The sequence below is a fragment of the Oryzias latipes genome, chromosome 7 (assembly GCF_002234675.1).
Source record: "Oryzias latipes chromosome 7, ASM223467v1".
In the NCBI taxonomy this organism is placed as follows: Eukaryota; Metazoa; Chordata; class Actinopteri; order Beloniformes; family Adrianichthyidae; genus Oryzias; species Oryzias latipes.
Window position 1 is genome coordinate 22,279,985 of NC_019865.2, and position 21,845 is coordinate 22,301,829.

Below are 21,845 nucleotides of genomic sequence, written 5' to 3' on the forward strand. Positions count from 1 at the left end.
ACTAACAGTGAAAGTAATGTTTGAAGAAGAAAAAGAAACCTCAAATCCAGCTGGTATCCAAACTACAAACATGGAGTGTTTGACAAACCCAGACCTTAAAGAGCAAGCTTGAAACATTCAAGGGATTCCCCAGAAAAAAGAAAAAAAATACGGCACCAGCTTAGCAAGAAACTGTGTATTTACAAAATAGCTGCAGCTTTTGTTCGTTTTGTTCCTTGTCAGAAATACACAGCAACCAGTGAGACTGACCTTTACAGAAAATGTAAACCCGAACTCCACCACCCACCAGCTGAGGAACTCACTGTGGTTCTTACAAGCAAATGATCGCATTGAGCTCATACATTCAAGCTATACATATATATACCTATGTACACAAAGTATAAATAAAACCACAACATGAGAACCCACACTATATTTTTATACATATCAAACACCCCTCAAAAAAACAAACAGGGAGGGGGTTCTTTATCTGCTACAGGGTGGGAAAACCAATCAAGCAAGTGCTCACTGTTGAGTAGACGATGTTTAAAGCGCTTTCCTGTGATGACAAAGTCAAACCTACGCTAAAAATACAATAAGTCCCTCCCATAATCCCACGTTTCATTCAAGCTTGCTTTTAAAGATCACACGGGCTGCAAATTCCAAACACCCGCCGGCCAAATGTACATTACATCTTCTTCCATTCTCGTTAAGACCTTTCAAAACCCCATAAAAAAAAGAAGAAGAAAGAGTTAGCTGTCGTACGTCTACACAAACGAGTTATTTTGATCGTAGAGGTAATACAGGTCAGCTATTGGACAACAAAAGGAGATCACAGATTTAAAGGGGCAGTATCTTTTAAGCATATTTTTAAAAAAAAAATTTTTTTTTAAATCAGATTGCACACTGTTTTACTAATCAGGACCTTGTTTTTTTTAGCTGGAGTGTTAGTAAGTGGGAGTGAAATAAACAGATGAGATTTGATTGCATAGAAGAAACATAAGTTAATTTTTTTTTCCCCCGGACTTTTACTCCAGAAGAAAAAGAATAGTTGGCTAAAAGCAGCAAATGTTTAGTATATTCCAATTAAGCCTTTTTTTTTTTTTTTTTTTAAATGGCATTTAGTTTACTTCCATGATTCCCTTTGAATACCTCTCTGCTTACTCATAAGTCAATGTTTGATGGGAAACACTCAAGCAGACGTAGCTTGAGCCTATCCAAGGTTGAATGTCTGTGTTTGAAGTTTGCTCCATTCTTGTATTAAATGTGCAGATACAACAGGAAATCTCGTCAGCGGCTCACTTAAACGTTTCATCGCTAACGGTGTGACAAATTAAAAGGCCCTTCTTAAGTGAAATAGCATTAAAAGCATACTGAATCCCGTTAAATCCCTTGGGTTGGAAAACGACGTTGGGTCAACTGATGTCTGCCTTCTGATGTTTCTGAACCTTCCTACCCTTCTCACTAAACGCCCAGCTCCTCTCAACCAGACTTGGATCCAACCAGAGACATCAATCCGTCCGTGCTCATGGACTTGGGACGCTCCAGAGGGAAGCCCAGCGCCCTACTCCACACGAGCTGGGCCAGGACGCCGAGGGCGCGAGACACGCCAAAAAGGACAGTGTAGTAGTTCATCTCCGTCATTCCATAGTACTGCGCACACGGGGAAAGCAGAGTCAGACACCCCTCAATCAGGATTAGCCTAATCTTCATCTGATGAAGATTAATGAGATGTCTCACCTGCAGAAGAACACCGCTGTGAGCGTCCACGTTGGGCCAGGGGTTCTTCGCCTTCCCCTGTTCCAGCAGGACATTGGGCACAATCTTGTAAAGCTGGGCAACCAGTTTAAACATGGGGTCATTGGGCAGATGTTTCAGGGCAAACTCGCGCTGACAAGTGTAACGCGGGTCGGTCTTTCTCAGGACAGCATGGCCATAGCCCGGCACCACCTACAGTGAGGAAAACGAAAGGACGATCTTGTCATTTGGGGAACTTTCTGTGGATTACAGCTAAATGTTTGGAAGTATTTTCTAAACTCCAGACAACAGATGAGGCCAGAACTGGCTTTTAAACACAAATGTATACTGGAAGTGTGAGAATCCAGTTACCCGTCCAGATTTGAGGGTGTTCCAGATGTAGTCCCTCATCCTTTCATCAGAAACCTCCCCGCCCAGCTCCTTCTGCAGGGCGGTCAGCCACACCAGCACCTCCTGTCCACACAAAACCACACAGGCAGCAGGGATGCATGAGGAATCCTCATAATGACGGATCTACATTAAATCCTGATCAATAACGTCAACCGACTCCTGAATGATGAGTCAGCTATTTTAGTAAATAAAGAACAACCGGGCAAATATCAAGTAAACATGTTTGCTTTGGAAATACAAAATGTCAGGGTTGTTGCTACAATCAACAAACACGACACTTTTGCTGTGAGGAGAAATGGACAACGACGCAGAGGAAGGAAGTACCGGTAATCTTTACTTTAACAGAAGTACATTTGTGTACCATTCCATTCCAAAGACTAGTTTCACAGAACCATACTTTGACTTAAAGTAAAAAACAGTTACAAACGTATGAATCAGTTTATATATTTCTTCTTTTTTTTAAATAACATTTGTTTTATGAATTTAAGAAATGCTTGACAACATTGGAATGTGATTGATATCATCTGAAACCACAAAATGATGATTAGCCGGCATAAATATTTCTGCTGAGTCATTCAGCTTTGACTATCCAGCATTAAATGAACAAATCATGTTAGTGCAGAAAACATAAAAATATAGTTTTCATTAATTTAAAGACTGAAGAGAAACTTGTTGTCTGGGTAATTGATTTTAAAACAATGGTATCATTGCTTTTTCCATTTTTATTTGCATCTTCCACTGTATGAGAAGGAACTTTATTTTGGAAAACACTTCTGCAAAAAGAGTTTTTAATAAAGGTTGGTGGAAAGATGTTGATTTATTTGAAAATAGGATCATTTGCTATGATGTGATCATATTTTATATAATTTGTTTGAAAATATTATATTTTATAAAATCTCAACAAATACAGAGCCACAAGACCTTAAGTATACATTTCCTTTTTCACTCTCAGCTAATCGGAAAACCAGATGTGTTTTCAGAGGCAACATTAGCCAACCTGTATTTTCCCCCCCAACTACCGGTAGCTAGTTTGGGAAAAATACCAGTTAGACAAATAACTCTCAAAGTTAACACAAAACTATAAAGCTTATCTGCATCCTTACACTGAAATTGGTTAATGATTCTTACGTTTGTAGTGTTTTTTTTTCACAGACTTGCTGTGGCTGAAACAAACACACAACATTTGTGTTGTTCTGGAGGGAAGGGTGTGTGTGAAAGTTGAGTACAAACCTGATTGGCCAACCCGTGGAGAGGACCGGCCAGACCATTCATGGCGGCGCTGAAGGACAGATAGGGATCAGACAGGGCGCTGCCTACGAGGTGGCTTGTGTGTGCACTGACATTGCCGCCTTCATGGTCACTAAAGAATGAAAAGACAGAGGAAACACCAAAGAAACGTAAATAAATACATTTAAAAAAAAAAACATATGGAATTTGATTAAGCAAACACAATTTCCATGATTTCTAATTCATATTATAGCAAAGTAACACAATGTCAAGAAAAGAAAAGAAATGAAGACAGACATGGGTTTAACCATTTCAGTTCTAAAGCACCAGCTGTTTAGGAACCATGTTTTCTTTTATACACCTTATTTATACTAAATATTACTTTAAGATAAAGTTCTGAATATGTGTCTTAAAGTAACAAGAATTTTCCCAAAAACTACTCTGATGAGAAACCAACTGTCGATAGAAAACTTCGAAACTTATGGGAAAATGATTTGTGTTACTGCCTTTAACAAACCTATTTTTTTTCTTTCTAATTATAAAATATTTATTTAAATTGACAGGGCTTTCAAAGTAAGGTGATAATTTTTCCCCAATTTATTTAAAATTTTGATTAAGGCTTCAAAATTTGTTAATGCTTCAAAAATAAAGTGCAAAAACATCTGGATTTAGCTAAATTTAGGCTAAACATTGTATTAATTTTTAAATGTAGCACATATTTCACCTAAAAACTGTTCTGACACAAACTTTCTGTTTTAAATACAGTTTCTCTGATGTAGGTGATTTAACAACAACACTAAAACCTTCAAAAGTACAACAACATCCAAAAGCGTGGTGTTGTGTTTTGAACCTGTGGATGGTGAGGTAGAGCCTCATCAGCTCAGTGAACTTTGCATCATTGTAGCCCAGCATGTTGGTGAAGTTATGGGACCAGTCCAGGTTGGAGTCGATGGCTCCGATGCTGCTGCCTTCGCGGTATAAGTTGCGGTAGATCTTGGCAGCAATGCAGGGCAGCTTGGCAATCAAATCCATGGAGTCTTCATAGACGTACTAAAAATGAATAAATAAAATAAATCAACAGAACCGAGTAACAAAAAACGATTTTAGCTCTGTGTGAAGATGGAAGATAACTTATGTGATGAACACAAAAAGGATTGCATTACATTTTTTTTCTTCATCTGTTTGAATACTTTCTAATCTGGTTAACGGAAACGGACTTGCCTCCCAGTACTTGGACTTATGGACTCCCTCAGAATAGGCCCGTGCAAAGCTGCTCTCACTGTTCAGAGCTGTGATCGCAGCACTGAACTGAGACATGGGGTGCAGGTTTGTGGGGAAGTTATCCAGCATGGTGACAACGTGGGAGGGGAGTGCTGCTCTCTTTGCCCACTCTTTGGACACCCAGTTGACCTGGAAAAAAACAAACAACATGCAATAAAAGTTCAGCTCATTGGCCGTTAGCTTCTGAAGACGACAAAACCCCCCGCTATAACAGTTAAACACATTCAGCAATCTGAAATGTCATTTTTTATTTTCTAAGTCAATAATTTACAACACCTTGTTCCTAAAAATGACATGCTGTTCATGCTAAGTGCAGCACGTTTAGTGTAACAGAAATGTCCAAGATTCAAGTTAAAATGTAACTTTGTTTTTGGCTAAGCACCTTGCTGAAGTCAATATCCAATTTGTCTAAATTTGGTATGAAAGAAGAAAAGCTCAGGAGGTTAAAGTGTGTATTTCAGCAGAAAGTTACAACCAGACGTTATCTTATCGTTCTTTAAGGAGCCTGCAGGAATCACGTTTCCCGTCATCAGACTGTCTCGTGTCTGAGCTTTAAAACTGCAGACAGCATACTTGTCCAGTTCTGCCTCTGTTGTGCTTACTGTGGATCCCTTTAGCAAATATAATATTATTTTGTGTGATATATTTCAGTCATTGCTTTGATTTTGATGCTGGTTACATTTTATTTTCTTCCCTATAGGAAAATAAAAATGTTTTTAAGTACAAATAACATTCATTTAATTTGACTTAAAGTTAGAAATGTATTTTTAAAATGTCTGTTACTGAAAAACACAAACAGCCAAAGTAGCTAGTTTATTTTTTACTGAGGTTTGGGTCATCCAACTTGGATATCTTTTTAAAAACTTGATTGAGCAATATTGATTCAGAAAATTCAAGAATTCTTTTTTGTTTAAAAGGGTATTGTTGTTTTTTGCTAGTTTGTCCAAAAGCCTCAGAAGAACCGCCACAGGAAACCATCTTGCCACACGCCATGAAGAATCATCCCTGTGCCAAAGTCAAACTGTAACTTGCTGCTGATTGATGTTTCTGCACCTCAAACCTCTAATATTGTTATTTTTTACTGTTTGTTGTACAAACTAATGCCAGTATGAAGCTGCTCCAGCAGCCAAATTTCCCAGTTTGGCTTTAAAGTATCTTTATCTCATCCGTTCATGTAAAAATTATGATTTTCTCAATGAAAGTTAAACCCTTGTTCCGTTTATATCACTACTTATATAAAAAACGGCTTTTTATTACTGAATAAAGTTAGTTTTAAATGAAAATAAAAAAATAAAAGATTTAGACTGAATATTTTTGAAGTGATAACCACTTTCATCATATTCTAAATAGAATTACCTCACAGTACTTCTGCTGTGACTATATTATTGCTGTGTTCGTCCCAGGCCTTAAAACAATCAGATTGTGTTTTTGAAGTTCCTAAAAAACATTTTGAATTGGAGGCAAACAAAGTTGTTTAAACTTTTATCTATCTTTGAGTAGCTGTGATTCTGCTTCTTATTTGCATTTTAGTCAGTTTGTGACCTCTGGTCTGGAATGATATCAACTGGTAAAAACAAAAACTGCTTAAATAAAGATCAATTCCTGTTCATTCATTGCTAATAAAGTAATTCTATATCTCTCCAAAGACTCTGGGAGCAACAAAAACACAAACCGATAAAAACCTTAAACATTTGTTAACCGATCCGTTCTCCTCTCCCTGAATCACCTGCTCCTCACTGGGGACCTGTCCTGTGACCAGCAGCCAGAAGAGACCCTCAGGCAGAGGCTCCTCACCTCCTGGAGCTTTGGGCAACAACTTCTGACACTCTGGAATGCTGTATCCCCTGAAGCGGATTCCCTGTGCAAGAACACACAGCAGGTAAATTAAAAAGAAGTCCTCTTCTTTGTAATTTAGGAGTATTCCAACTGGTAAAATGAATAAGCCTCGAAGAATTAACAAAAATGTTAGTACTGCACGTTTAACAGATGTTACAGTGCTGCAAACAGCTCTGACTATCACCAAGAAAACAAGCATCAAGGTGGTAAAGTTTGTGTCATGTTCATCCACGCTTTGCTCCTGAATAAATGCATCAACTGTGAGGCAAATGACAGAAATACAACAGACTATCCTGAGGATAGACATACAAAACGGTGTGGAAGAATTTACATTTCTGAGCGGGTTCAGCCCTCATCGACACTCACCTCGTCAGGATCCAACACAGAAGTTTCATAGACCAGACCCTTCATCCCCCTCATGCCTCCATAGACCTATACAAACAGGAAAAAAAGCATACATTTACAAAACATGTGCCTATATCACACTAAAATGTCACACAAGTTAACACAAAATAACACTTGTCTAAAAGCAGAGTTAACTTAGACATTTAAAGTGCAAATGCAGCTGACTATTTTTGCAGGTTTTTGCATTTACAATAAAGGACCCTACAGGCTAGGATGCAACATGTCGAGAACAAGTTCCAGAAGAGGGTTTGTGGTTCCATTTGAAACGGACATGTTACAGAGGAGCTGCGACATGTCTGATGGCGAGAATCGGCTCATACTGTGACCTCTGAGGGAGACGACCGCTCAGTGATACCTGACAGAGTAAACAACCCTGGGCAGGCCTAAACGGATTATGTGTGGCTACCATGCCATGCCATGCCTGAACTTCATCACCATCTATGGAGTAAATGCTTTTGCTTAAACCTAATAAAAAAAAAATTACAATCCACCATTGATTCTTGATAGATGAAAACAAAACCAAAATAAAACAAAAGGCATTGCTCAAAACATTTGCAACAAACTGCTTTGGAAAAGAAATTGCAAAATGCAAATTGAACATTTTCCAAATGTACTCACCATATCTACAGTAATCTGGCCTATGTTGGTTTTGCCATACTGTTGTTTAAAGTTCTTGATCCTAGTTTGTTCTTTTGGGATGAGGTCTGCCAGAACATCCTTTAGATTCTGTAAAAATAACAAGATCAGGAAGTCAGCAATTCCGCTCATTTAATTTTTAGGCTAAAAATAAAACCCAGTGACTCATTTTGTGCGGATATTTATGTAAACATAACAGAGAAAAACCAAAACTGATGAGGACATGCAGCTTCACAAAAGGTCAGAATGTTCCGTCGCAGTGTAAACCCATGCTTCTTCCTACTAAAGTTTGTTTTTTCCATTTTAACTTTAAACGGCGAAGAAATGATTCAACTTACTGTTGTGGATGCGCTTGCATTTCTGGCAGCCACAAACAACAAAGTGGCATTCTGCAAATAAAACAGGGGGAAAAAAATACATTTTCATTATTAAAACCTACAAATCCATGAAATTCATTCTAAATTACAACAGCTTGAAAATTAGTACCTGTTGAAATAAAGAGATTAAATCCAGAAAGAGACAATGCAGTAAATATTGATCATGCAATTTTCTCAATTCTTCTGTAATACTTCACTCTGAGCTGTGATAGGTAATGTACATTTATCATGAACCCGATCAAACAGTGTAAATAGTGTGTATTTACAGTATTGATCCAGGTTTCCATTTTTATCCCACTCCTCTGGATTTGGCCAAAGGATACGTTAAACGGAGAGGTCATCTAAAACTGATTTAGTCATGAGTCAAGAGCAAATAGTGAATTCTAACGGCAAATCCAATCATTTCCTTTTCTGCCACATAAAAAAATACTGTCATCACAAAACCTAGAGGTTTTATAGTTTTCCATTAATGTTTAGGATTTTCTTTATTTTGCAAAAACGTTTTAAACAAGAGTATGAAACAACTATTAAAAGAAAACAAAATCCACAGCAACGTCTACAAAGTCTACAGAGTGAATGACGAGTTAAGCTAGGATTGAATTTTTCCCCAAACATCTTCTCTCAACAAGCTTCCATTCCGGGGCAATTTAAGTCCTAACCAAGCTATTTAAAAAAAGCAAAGGTCATCACATTTTGGGGAATAAAAAGACTTACTTTGGTATACTTAATTTACTGGCAGTAGCACGGTAGGTAGAATTAAGAGGATAATTAGGTAAAATTTCCCAAGTCTTATAAATCTAACACTATCTGGACTAAGTATTGAGTATTAAGAATAAAGTTTGGATTATGTAATTAAAAATTGGATTAAATAAAGACAAAAAACTGTTTTTGAGACGTTCACCCCTGAATGGGTTATTAATGAACGAGGGCAGAGCAGCGGGGCCAGATCAAGATTCCTTCCGAGATTCCTTTGGAGCCACAACTTCATAGGATCAAGTCAGGGTTCCCCAAAACAAAGGATGTGTTGTTGCGTCACTGCACACTCCTCACACTGCTGAACAGTACAACAGAAGGGATTATGCAATACCTAATAGTCTTACATGAAAAGTAGCATCAGTTTCATAAGAAACCAATTTTAGCCTGAATATCAATGTGATTTTCCAGATATTGTGTCTTCCAGACTTCATATTCATGTTATGTAACTGGAAAAAGGCTGTTCCAATAAGCGTCATGAATGGTGATAACGAAAGATAAAAGCAAAAGTTGAGTGTGTCACAGGTCAGCTACTCAGGTATGATGCACTGCAGTTCAGACAAGGTGAGAAACCGCATGAAGATCATACTTTTTTTTTTAAATGTATGTCATTTTTAGGGATACATGACATGGTTGTTGTACCAGAGAGGTCTAAACTTGGAGGACAGTGAGTTTTAGTCTCTGGAAGAGTAAAGAAACAGTAAAACCCTCTGAATGGGAGTGTTTCAGCAGGTAGGGAGGTATAGACATTAAAACCACTGATTAAAATTGGGAAGAAAAGTCTATTCTCGGATTACAATTTAGACAGGAAGGTTGTTCTAGTTCTACCAGCTCTGATCAGATGGAGATAAGAACAAACAATAAACATTTTTCTGCAGTATTCTTGAAATGTTGGGTTAATGCGAGTTGCTGATGCCCATGTAAAATATTGACACACACTTAGAAATGTGGTTAATACACTAATAAGTGAAGGTCAGTGGGGTTGAGGAATCCACACACAGTTGGAATTGAGCAATCACAAAGTTAGCATAAGGCTGAGCACAATTCATCTTAAGAAATATATCATCTATATAAACTTGTGTTAGCCTGCAAATGTCACAGCCTGGTGGTATCCGCAGGAAACATGACAAGACTGTGACGTTCATGACAAGGCCAATCGCCCCGAAGCTAACCTCAAGACCCAAGTTCACATAAAACGGACATCTACAGCTGAACAATCATGTAGACGGTTAGAAACGTAATCGCATGTTAAGACGCTTAAAAAAGCAAGTAGAAACTTGTGTGTCGTGTTGTATAAGGGGTTTGGCAGACAGAGCAAAGCCACATACTATTAACACGTCTGCCATGATTACGTTAGCTTGCAAGCATAAGGTTAGCTTCTGTGTTAAGTTAATGTCCAAGGATTGGCTAAAGGCAAACATTCGCTTTTTTGTTCTCTTACCTTTGAACTGAGAAGTTTGGGCGCTAGCCTGCTGACTGAGAGAAAGGACATAATGTCTGTGTTTCGGAGTTATTTCCACTCTACAACAAAGAAAAGCCACTGCCAGTGCACCGCGGAACTGGTTGAAGGTGCCCCTCCAGAAAGTAGAAGGTTGAAGAGGGATTCGGGCCTGCAACTGGGAACGGTTTGGATTGGACGATGGGCTGGGTCGACGAAGTGACGTAAAATAATCTGATTGGTTAAGGGACGAACGAGGGCCTTCTGATTGGTCGTGGATTCTTAGCTGGAATCTGTGAGGAAAGTCGGAAGTGGCGAGGTGTTCAAGAGCAGACCTCAGCCATTTAGCGGGAAAAACCAGTAGCAGTGGATATGGTTTCCCTCATGACCTTCGTATGTGTTGTAAACGGGATGAAGGGACTTCGCCTTCAGTTTAGACCAGAGGACTGCAACCTTTTACACCTAAAGAGCTATTTGTGTCGATTTCTTACTAATTTGTAGGAGCTACAAAGTCCCATTTAGATAAACAAGACACTGATTTGTATTTATTTTATTGATTCTTTTGCGATATAAATTAATAAACAAATTTTTGGCATAAAAAGCATAAAGTGAAATAAGCCTTTTAAAAAGTTATGTAATAGTTTATTGCTTTTCACAGGTTCACATGACTTTTTTTTCAAAATAAAAGATGCCCTGTGTCACAGAAGATCATCTCATTGCGGTGAATTAGAAGAAGCAGATAGAGTAATGTCAGCAGAAATGAAAGAAAAACAGTTGATTTTAGAGTGTGGGGCCAAAAATATGTAAATCTAACTAAATAAAATGAAATCAGAGCTAATTCAGTGACTTTTACTAAATTTTCTGAACAATATAAGAAGCACATGAAATAATTGAATTTGTTCAGAAATATAAAATCAGCCTTATAATACGGCGCGCATTAAGTATGAATTTTGGTTGAGTTTACTGACCTTAGATTTATTTTCTGTGGTACACTGCACTCATAAATCTATTAGTGTTTTAGTTTGACTTTGGTCAACTATGAAGTTTTGATGCAATTGTTAGTAAGAATGAAACGCGTACTGTTCTTCAGATATTTGTGATTGAGCTGAAGAATTAAAGAATTGGGTTACTTTACTATACTTTTTTTTTAACTTTACTGTTTGCTTATTTCACATGTACTTTTTAAATCAATTTTTTTGAATGTATTTTAATTTTGTTTTTCTTTATTTATTTATTTTTTCTTTAACCGGCTGGACGGTGGTGCAGGGGTTAGCGCTCTTGCCTCAAAGCGAGGCATGGGTTCAAGTCCCAGCTGGTGGACCTGGAACAGAATCACCAATGGGAGACCTTTCTGTGTGGAGATTTCATGCATGGGTTTTTTCTGGGGACTCTGGCTTCCTCCCACCATCCAAAAACATGTTTCATGGGTTAATTGTTTACTTTAAATTGTCCCTTAGTGTGAATGCGAGTGTGTATGAGTGTGCGATTGTGGCCCTGCATCAGACTGGTGACCTGTTCAGGGTGTACTCCACAATGCCGGGGTAAAAAAACACGGGGCTCTGGAGCCTCAGGTTGCTGATGTCGGTCTAGATGATTCTGTTCTGTTCTATTCTGCTTGTCCAAACTAATCTTTTATAAACCATATTACACCACTTTGACCAAAGAAAAAATTTATTTCTGCAATCCACAACATATGGTTTAAATGGTGAGATTTCAAATCAGAAATGCCATTTTCAAATACAGCAAAAAGACACCTACACGTTCTTGTAGACACTTCTGAACTGGAGTTTCATGTATAAATAGTTGCATACTCATTGTTAATCACAAAATGCAAACAAAAGCAGTTTATAAAGTTCACAGAATGAATTTGGCACATTTAGAGTAATCTTTATCTCTCGATTTAACTTCCTGTAAGCTGGGAACACACTATAAAGACAATAAAACTGGTACTGATAGTACAGTTGCATCGCCGGGGACCAGGATTGAGATTGCAGTGCTGTCTTAAGCACTTTGTTTGTAATAAAAGAGTATACTTTGTACTAAAGATCATTTTTTAGTGTGTAGATTCAAGGAAAGTATTAAGCATTCAAAAAATGAGCCTTGTCCTGTCAAGTATTCTACAAAGTCTTGAAATGTGTTCCTGGCTGTTGGTTTATCTTTCTCTTCTAAACCTTGTGGGTGAAACACAAAATGCAGTAATCATCATCATGCAGCCATTACGACATGCATGTTTCAGAATCTTTGTAAACCAGTGGCTGAATCATTGGCTGTGTTGTCCACATCATCTTCTGCAAAAAATTGTAAACAAACCAGGCCTTGAATTTTCAGTTAAATTGCAGAAATTACTGTGCCCAACACATCATACAGTACATAGATTTTTTTTCCATGTCTAAAAAGAGATGTCCTCTGCGTTTGGTCCCCACCTTGCTACTCTTGTGCCAGAAAACCTGTAAATAATTGCATACAGTCCTTTTCGAGGGTCCATCCATCATAGGCGAGGCGGTAAGTCTGAGCTCAGTCATCTTCCTCTTCTTCCTCCTCTATAGGATCTGGAAGGGTGCTGTGCTTCAGGCAGCTTTGGAGGTAGTTCACCACTGTGCGCTGGAAGTGTTGAACGCTGCGGGATTCCCTCAAGATGTGGCCCTCGTCTGGGTACAGCTGCAGAGAGTAGTTGGCCTCCACCTTCACCAGGCGGCTCAGGAGCTCAGCACTGTGCTGGAAGTGTACCCTGGCTTTGAACAAACACAAGCATTTCACAAACCGATTTGAAATCAATACAATGATAAACTCTACAATATGTACAGATAACACCTCACCATCTGCAGTTCCATGAAGAATAAGAAAGTTCTCTTCTTTCAGCTTGTTAACTTCCTCCAGAAGAGAGGCAGTCTAAAATAATACCAATCACCACATGAATTATTAATTTGAAACAAGTCACAAGTACTTTAATTAGGCTTTAAAGCCTTACATCTTGTTTAAAACAAGATTTATATGAAGTTTTATATGATTTCAGTTGGAGGGATTGCAATTTACAAATGAGCGTTTAATCACACTCATTACTACTGTAAACATACATAACTACTTAGAGTGGACTATAAACAAATATAGCTACTTAAATTAGACTATAAACATATAAAATTGATTTGAATCTTACAGAATAAGCATGCTCCTCCTTTGCTGGGTGTCCAAGATACCTTTCTGAAAAAGCAGCACCTGTAAGTAAAAAAATAGAAAACGTTTTTTCATCTTAATGTCTCTTATTTTTTTAGTAGAGCCTCCATGGCTTAGCTATGCTTCATCATTTTATCTCACTATAAAGCCTGAAGTCAGTAATTGGTGCCACAGCAGCTGCACACTGGAAGAGCTTATCTGTTGCTGTTAGCATTTTAAGAGTCAGGTAACCTCCAAATGCCTGAAATGAAGAGCGAGAGAAAATAGTGCTAAAGCTTTGGTGACTTTAACTGGATCAAGTTGATGTTTAACTTCTAAAAAAGATGTTTGAACCTTTCCATAGAGGGCTATCCGCCGGTCATCAATGTAAGGCAGCTGCATCAATAACCTGAGAAAAGAATCAGAAGCTATTTAAAGTTCAGCTTTGTTCCAGGGTTAAGGGTGTTGTGCTTTGTTCATGTGTGCTTTGTTCATGTATAACTTTACTAACTCTACAACTCCTAGGTAATCTTTAACTCTCAGCGAGCCAAGTTTCCGTGGATCCAGGATGCCGGTCTTTTGTCCACGCCCAACCCCGCTCCGGCCGTCTACCCAGGCTAAGGCCACACCTTGCGTGCTGCAGAGGACCTCAGGCCAGCCGAGCGCAAACTCCTCTGTCACGGACTGACTTCCAGGAAGACCATCTCTGCATGACAGGACAAACAGAACCCATGAGTGGGGAGAAATAGTTTTGAATTTCAGGAGAAAAAAAAGTTGTGAGTCTGAGATGGAATCTGTTTAGGGAAACATACACAATGACGAGGAGTGGATGCAGGTTGGACTCATAGTTCTGAGGCAAAGACAGCTTCAGATGCAGATCTAAGGAAAGAAAAAAAAACAACCTGAGCGGCTGTTCAAACATTTCTTTGCATTATTCCATCATACTTATGCCTGAAAACACCATAATCTTTACACTTAGAAAAAAATGATACATTTAAAGCCAAAATTACCCACATCATCAATGCTGCACTCTTGTTATCAATAACTCTCAGTACAAAAATGAAAATAACAACAAGCAAGACAGAAATGTAGTCATGTATTTGTGTGTTGTACCGTGGTTTTCTGCAGAAAGTGTCCTGAACAGAGTCTCTGGGAGCCTCTTGTTCTCTAGAGCTCTAGACAGAGGGCTGTTATCCTCTAAGATGACATATCCTACACAAGAAAAAAAAAATTATCAAGTTCTTTTAGAAATGTATGAGGGATCATTCAAAAGTAGGGGTGCAACTATTCATTTAAACAATGATTTGATTCATGTCATAATTTGTGGTTGCTCATACGATTGATGGTTGACATGGGTTCAATTAACTGACCTAAATGGATCAAGGACATCTTTAGATAAAAATTCCACCATGTGACCCAAAGATTAATATCTTAGTACTGAACAGCGCAGTTTTCCAGATTCCTTGTATTTCTTTCAGGATAATAACTATGTGTACAAATAAACAAGTAAACAAGAAATAATGGACAATCAATTCACATTTTAGTTTCCTAAAGTTCAGTCCACTGTTGTTTTTCCACATCAAAATAATACAAACAGAACATTAGTAGAACGTTCTCTGTACAGTCACGTCTTTGCTAAATTCAGTGTTTCCACACATTCGGCTGTAATGATGGCTTGATCCTTTTTTGCTGTCATCACATGTGTGTTGTCTGCTGTGATGCTTTTGCTCGTTTTTATGCTATAGTAAAATAAACCTATAGTTCCTCAGTCCAATTGGTACTTTCCAATTTCGATTATAATCGACTGATTTAATTTTGAAACGATTTTATAATGGTATAGGTCAATTTAATTAACAACTTGCTTTAGACAGATTGATCTGCTTGGATCGTAGGAATAAATCAGTTCGATTGAGTCAATTAATCGTTACATCATTATAAGAAAGTGGTTGAAACTTTTCTTGTTCTAACAGGGAGCCACAGACAGAGGGCAGTGTTAACAAACTTCCTACAATTAGATGGAGGTGTTTCTTTCAACAGGATGTCAGATGAAGCTGCTGACAGCCTGGGAAGAAGGGTGGGAGACTCACTGGAAGGGTCCTTTGTGATGTGAACTGTCACCTTAGGGATTCCTGGACCTGGGAGATTTTTTAAAAGACAGTAATAAAAAACTGCTCTAACAGTACACCGTAAATCTGCATTTTTATTTTGACATATGTTATTTACCCAAACAGTAGAGGGTGAAATGAGTCTGATTGGGACTGAAAATAGCTTTGAAAAAGCTGCATCCATCAATGAGGTTACAGGTGATGCAGTGGCGCTGAAATACTCCATACAGCTCCACGCTACGAAATAAGAGAAGAGGGTTACTGTACAGCAAAAAACTGAATCTTGAGAAAGTAAAAAGACACTTTTTTCAAGGAAAAATGTCTTAACTTCTGTATGGTAATGGAAATAATCTTATTAAGAACGTTTTATCAATGGCAAAATACTCTTAGTTTGAGAAAACATGTCTCAATGACTAGAACTTTTTTCTTAAAATAAGAATTTTTGGTAAGACCATTTTCCTTTTGGTAGATTTTTTTTGTTATTTAAAGAAAATCTGACAAATCGAAATAAGTTTTGACTTATTTCTAATAGGCCTGTTTTTTGCAGCGTTACACCTTTCAAAAAGAAAAGGGTTTTGCTTCAGGAGAGGGTCAAAGTGATGAATACAACATGGAGAAAGTGTCTGAGGACAAACAACGTAGGGGGAGGGTTAACATTTCAGAAACAGTTTCTATATCAAACTGGACATGAAATTCATTACACAGATTGCTTTCCTGGGTTCCTTAGGGTCTCTAAATGTCCCTCTTGACTCCACTTTCTTAAGGTCTCAGACTGGATCAATCCTGGTCTGAGTTTAATAATGTCATCTTCTCTGCTCCACAACACTAAGCTGTTTTTGAAGCCCAAAGCTTTGTGAGCTAATAGAAATATTAAAGCTGCGAGGCTACAGAGGGACAGACAGGTGTGTTTATAACAGGCAGCTCCGGGTGCAGCAACAGGCAAAAACTTTGTTTTACTCATCTTCTTAAGAATAGTTTTAGTGTGTGTCTCAAAATATAAGCTAATAATTGCTCTAAAGTGGGTCATAGTGCTTGCTAATGCAGTTTTAGACACAGAAAAAGTTATTTTTTTCACAATAGATTTTATCACGTCAAAATTGGCTAATACAAGTGAATTAAAAAAATGTCCAAGCTTTTTAGAATTAAGTATTCCAGAGAGAGTACATTTTGGTAATCACAAGTAGGTCTGCATAAGGAAATTGTGCAACATTAGGAATTAATATTGCAATGACGATATGACTTGCAATACTTGAACAATTAGCAAAACAAAACACCAATAATACACCGTTTCCATTTCACTGCAATATTTTGTTTAAATGAAAGTCGACATAACTTAAATTATACTCCAAATGAGGCTCCTCTGCATAGGAGGCGGGCAGCTAACATGAAAGGGCTCCATTTGATTTGTCAACAATGGGTCCTTCCGATTGGTTAAATGGGTAAAGGACTGTTTTAGCAGATGTATAAACATTTAAAGTCGCACTCTGATCATCTTTTGATCGATTGTAAAGCCTTTTAACTATGATGATGCTGTTTTTAGCCCAAAACAAAAAATCGGTGTCATTTTCTAGGACATAGTTTCTGCAGAGCGGCAGTAGTTAATTAGAAATTCACCTCTGAGTTGAGGCAGGACTATTGGCATAGAGTGTGCTCTCACTTATCATCATACGTTTGTTTAAACTCTCTCCCAATTGCTTACAGCCCCTCACAATCCCAACTTAACATTAATAGTGCAATAAAAACAGCGAGCAATATTGGAGCTATTCAGCCGGACAGTTTTGAGTCAAATGCCAGATGAAAACAAAGACAGACATGGATCTATTTGTCTGCAAGTGGATGCATAGAAATGGAGCAGAGCAGGGAGGTTGTGGCCTGCTGACTGTAGGTTTTATGTAACAACTACAATCTATTTCAAAAAGCATTTTTATGTCTGCTCCTGATCTACAACAATTTAACGAAAGTAATACTCAGAAATGTAATTTTAAGCTTAAATTCCTTCATATATGGAGGAAAATGCTGCAAGAACATGTTAAAAACACAATTTTCATTGGAATAGGCCATTCATCACATTTATCTATTGTACGTACTGTACAGGTGGATATGATGGAAATGATAATAAATCGGAGATTTATTGTGCAAGCCTAATGCTAAAAAATCTTTATTGGTTAAAAGGGTGCCGTGCTAATTGCAGTGCAGGGTCCTTCAGTGTTTTGTTATCTTTTATATAAGTTAGTCTTATTTTGAAAGGTTTACCTGTACAGGTGTCTGCTTTGTCTTGACTCCTCTGTGCTCAGGAAATAACTGAAGGTTAGACACAAACACAACTTGTTACTTTATGATATTATTGTTCATACTTCATCTTGAATTAGTAGTGAAAATAATCTGTTGTTCTATCAATAAATATTCTTTTTTTTTAATCTGTCACATTCTGTTGGAAAAATGACAGTAAATCCACTTGTTTCAGACATGTTGACCGCCTCCTTTCTTATTCAACTAGCTGGTGTCCTACAGTCGAGGATTTTCCAATGGTAAATTGGAATGCGAGAAAGAGCAGTCCGGGTTCAAAGGGAGCTTTCTGTGCTCATTTGTGATGCTGACGCCTCAGTCAGTTGGTTCGTGCTTGCCCCCACAAGGATAAAGAGAGACTTATCGGGTAATCTGCTCTGCTCAAGTCTGAGTAATCCTCGGTTCTCTTTCAAGTCAATGACTTTTCTACCTCAAGTTCAGGCTTTTCCTTTTGCTTTTAGTTTTTAATTAAAATGAGTTATTTTAATTGAAAACATTCATACGACTCCACAGGATCTGACCAAAACATGGATTTTTATTCGTCACAGTTGGATTTTACACCCAATTTACAGCAAGGGGGATGATGGTTGTAGTGGTGATCATTATACAAGTCTGTCCTCACTGTCACTTGTGTGTTCCTATAAGTGAGAGTCGCAGAGTGTGGCTCTCACGAACATTTTTCCAGCCTTCTCGTCTAAGGCGCAGAGCGAGCTGACGTCCCAGCTCCCCGATGTCAGGAAGCGAGGGGGGACGGAGGGGATGGCAGTCTGCGTCAGACACAAACACACAGGGAAAGAGCAAAGCAGGAAGCAGTCACATACACCGACAAAAATAGGTGCAGCAGCACAGCGAGGATTTGTCAGACGGTGAGAACATAAAATTCAATCAAGACACTGGTGGCAAGATAGCAGCTTCAGAAAAAGCATTACTATTTAAATAGAACAAGAACTTTCAGAGTGAGGCTTTGCAGACATTGCTACTCGGATATGGATCTCATCAGAATCAGATCATCCTGATCACGATCTTGACTTACTGGACAATTATTCCACATTTATTTATACTTGTTTAATGCTCCATGTCTGAACATAGCAATAAATCCTGTAAAAGCTAAAGGTGACAAGCATACAAGGCTGTTGGCAATATGGTGATTTGATTCTGTTACAAACAGCAACCTGAACAGCACTAATACAGACTCACTGCTTTAAAAGCTTGTAAATGTTAAAAAGAAATGAAAATTTGTTTTTATTTGAGCTGTGGATCTCTCAGAACTAAATACAGATTCTTCTTAATCCTCTGGTTAGAGGAACACAATTAAAAGAAAAAGATATTTTGAATTTGATGTAAATCTAATAATTTTAGAGAGAAAATAAAGTTTGAAGCAAAAGATTTTGAATGCTTTGGCAGGAAAATAATTCGGATTGCTCACGGAACAACCCAAAAGAAGGGATGGAGAGGAAAGCAGCACCCTTTGAGCTCAGCATGAACGTGAATTTACAGTAGCAATCATGGACAGATGGTACTTGTGAATGGTTTGGCTCAGTTTTAGATGCCCTTTCTTTGTCATTTATCCTTGAAAACACATTTAATATAAAAAAAAAAAACATGGTTTGTGATTGCATATACTAACCGTAACAAAACTGTTACAGTTATAACTCTTTTTTTTAAAAATCAGTTTGGTGATTTCTAACATAGTAATTTAGTGCTGTAGCAGAATTTATTTTTAAAAAGATTAAGTAATCTATACTTTTAAGGGCTAAGCTGTAATATAAGTCCTCTAAAGGAAACAGAGTGTGTAAATATACAGTCAAAAAAAAAAAAAGCATTTTAATGCAATTTAATTTAGGAAAAAAATGTATCATTTTTGCACAAAAAAGGAAAGCAAACCTGGGCCGTGAGACCAGCAATGTGGTGAAACTCTCCGCGTGCGCCTTGTTTTGCAGGCAGGACCGTATAAAAGAGTGAGCCGTCTGATGTAAACAGTGGCACATCCTGGAAAAAAAAGAAGTCCCAAGTCCAACAACCACACACAGGTGCACAAACCGTTTCTGAACAGTTGCTTCACATACCTGTCGTTGGTTTTGCATAATGTCCATGACAAGTTTGTGTTTCTAGAAATGTTTACAAAATAGAAAAAATATCACAAACGATAGAATTCAGTAAAACGGTTTACTTTTATGAAGTCTCAAAGCAAGATTTGAAAGGAAATTTTCTTCAACAGCAACTGACCTTAAGTTTTTTTTTTTTAGTCAAGAGGATTATTTTTACTAATTATTATAATGTTGCCTTTAAAACAAAGTCTTATGGTTTATAAAATAATGTAACGTTTAAGCAGAGGTCAATTAGTTCACCTCCGACCTCTCACCTCCGAACATGCTCCTGTGGTGGCTTCACACACGCAGAGCACTGATTGGTTCTGGGCTCGGTTCAGCCAGCGAACTGCAAGTCTGGTGCTGCTGATCCAAGTCACCATGGAGATGTAGCTGTCTCTGAGGAGGTGATGCAGAAAATGATACCCACAGGGAGAGCCGGGGGGAGCAAAAGAAAAGTGGCACAAAGAAAGAGCAGCAGCGACAGGCAGGCAGTTATTTTTTTATTTTTTTTACAGGTGGTTTTCTTCAAATTTCACAAAGATGTACCTGGCTCTGAGGGAATCTAAGGGAGGCATCATCTCCAGAGTGTGAGCTGGACCGTAGAGATTCACCACAAACAGACTGACTGATGGGATGCTGGAGCCCGCCTGTAAGCACAAACAACATGGATATTCTCGTGAGTGAGGTTCTACAAGTTGTTTTAAAAAAAATATATATATTTTTTTCTCCCTGCAGTTCAGTTTATGCTGATAAAAACCATAGAAATCTCAACTAAATACAAAAGATCAAAAAGAATATAGAATTGATTATAAATACAATAAATTAACCACCATGAGGTTCACTTTTTGTTTTCAGAGTAAAATCTGCAGAGCTGCATCTAATTTTGGCTCGCAAGTATGAGAACTTACAATAAAATTGCATGACCAGAATTAAACGTTACTAACACATTTAGGGAAAGATTACTGTTCGCAGAAGCTGAAACTTTAAAGATTAAAAAAAAAGGAAAATGTTCAGTTCTTTTGTAAATTTTACAGCTGGGCTAAAGAGGTTCAAACCAAAGAAAAGTGAACTTTTTTCAGCTGCGTTCCTCTCAGACAAAGTAATGTTTTGATTGTAGTAAAAGCAAAGGGGAAGGTGTCCGAAGCATTTACGTTATTGCTGTCAAACAAAAATAATATTCCATTCTGTCTATGTTTTTTTAAAGATAATTGACAAAATATTACTTGCAAAGTTATTCTTCCAGTAAAAAAAAAAAAAAAAAAACAGTAATCAACAAACCCAAACAACCACCAAGATAAAGTTTCAAGCCATGGGTCCAAACAAAATGTAGGTAATAATTCCAACCAGTTTCACATATATAGTTCAAGGAAAATCTGCCCAAATTTACTTCTAAAATAGTTATGTTCACTTTATCTGCACATGTTATGAAGGACAGGTTAAAGCTTGGAGTTTTACCAACTTTTATAGTATGTAGTTTACATTACAGAACATTTTTGCTACATTTGTTGTAAATATATTAATCACAAATTGTGATTATCAAAGTGTTTAAACATGAAATAAATTAAATATAATTAAAATATTATTCACATTATTGACACGTGAAACTTTTAGAATGTTTCTTAATCATGTCTGATCTTTGTCACCAGACATTGTCATTAAGATATTAAAGAAATATGTTAACATCCATCCATCTTCAGAACCCGCTGTGTCCCTTTCGAGGTCACTGGGTTGCTGGAGCCTATCCCAACTACTGTTGGGTGAAGGTGGGGTACACCCTGAACGAGTCACTGGTCTGTTGCAGGGCTCCACAATCACATGTGCACCTAGGGGCAATTTGGAAACACCAATTAACCCATAAAGCACGTTTTTGGACTGTCGGAGGAAGCCAGAGTGCGCAGAGAAATCCTACACATGCATAAGGAGAACATGCAAGCTCCACACAGAAAGGACTCAGACAGGATTTGAAGCAGAGCCTTTTCACAGTGCCAACCACTACACCACCATGCAGCACAAATATGTTAACAATAGAAAAAAAAAAAGTACATTCTTCCATAAAATGTACATTTATGTTAAAAGTGTCCAATGTTTTATTTGAAACTGAGCTAAGAGTGCTTTAGAGTTTCTAGTTAGTTTT

General features: G+C 37.7%; 2 protein-coding genes across 2 annotated transcripts in view; both read right to left on the reverse strand.

Moving 5' to 3' along the window:
* Nucleotides 1-878: 878 nt before the first annotated feature.
* On the reverse strand, nucleotides 879-10,251 carry cs (citrate synthase). Its single transcript, XM_004070888.4, has 11 exons — nucleotides 10,084-10,251; nucleotides 7,851-7,901; nucleotides 7,495-7,602; nucleotides 6,838-6,903; nucleotides 6,362-6,493; nucleotides 4,576-4,764; nucleotides 4,205-4,404; nucleotides 3,358-3,487; nucleotides 2,089-2,190; nucleotides 1,720-1,929; nucleotides 879-1,632 (listed from the first exon to the last, which is right to left on the reverse strand). The coding sequence occupies exons 1-11, from the start codon at nucleotides 10,132-10,134 to the stop codon at nucleotides 1,462-1,464; spliced, it is 1,410 nt and encodes a 469-aa protein (XP_004070936.1). The 5' UTR covers nucleotides 10,135-10,251; the 3' UTR covers nucleotides 879-1,461.
* Nucleotides 10,252-11,733: 1,482 nt separating this feature from the next.
* Nucleotides 11,734-21,845, reverse strand: part of LOC101157536 (inactive dipeptidyl peptidase 10) — a 29,505-nt gene continuing 19,393 nt past the window's right edge. Inside the window, exons 10-25 of the mRNA XM_023956823.1 lie at nucleotides 20,258-20,358; nucleotides 19,984-20,107; nucleotides 19,688-19,729; nucleotides 19,506-19,610; nucleotides 18,297-18,388; nucleotides 17,589-17,636; nucleotides 15,454-15,572; nucleotides 15,318-15,365; nucleotides 14,344-14,442; nucleotides 14,043-14,109; nucleotides 13,742-13,936; nucleotides 13,585-13,639; nucleotides 13,393-13,492; nucleotides 13,235-13,293; nucleotides 12,897-12,969; nucleotides 11,734-12,812 (exon numbers count right to left, since the gene is read on the reverse strand). Coding sequence (XP_023812591.1) covers nucleotides 12,595-12,812; nucleotides 12,897-12,969; nucleotides 13,235-13,293; nucleotides 13,393-13,492; nucleotides 13,585-13,639; nucleotides 13,742-13,936; nucleotides 14,043-14,109; nucleotides 14,344-14,442; nucleotides 15,318-15,365; nucleotides 15,454-15,572; nucleotides 17,589-17,636; nucleotides 18,297-18,388; nucleotides 19,506-19,610; nucleotides 19,688-19,729; nucleotides 19,984-20,107; nucleotides 20,258-20,358 — 1,545 coding nt within the window. The 3' untranslated portion in view covers nucleotides 11,734-12,594. The remainder of the gene's footprint in view (nucleotides 12,813-12,896; nucleotides 12,970-13,234; nucleotides 13,294-13,392; nucleotides 13,493-13,584; nucleotides 13,640-13,741; nucleotides 13,937-14,042; nucleotides 14,110-14,343; nucleotides 14,443-15,317; nucleotides 15,366-15,453; nucleotides 15,573-17,588; nucleotides 17,637-18,296; nucleotides 18,389-19,505; nucleotides 19,611-19,687; nucleotides 19,730-19,983; nucleotides 20,108-20,257; nucleotides 20,359-21,845) is intronic.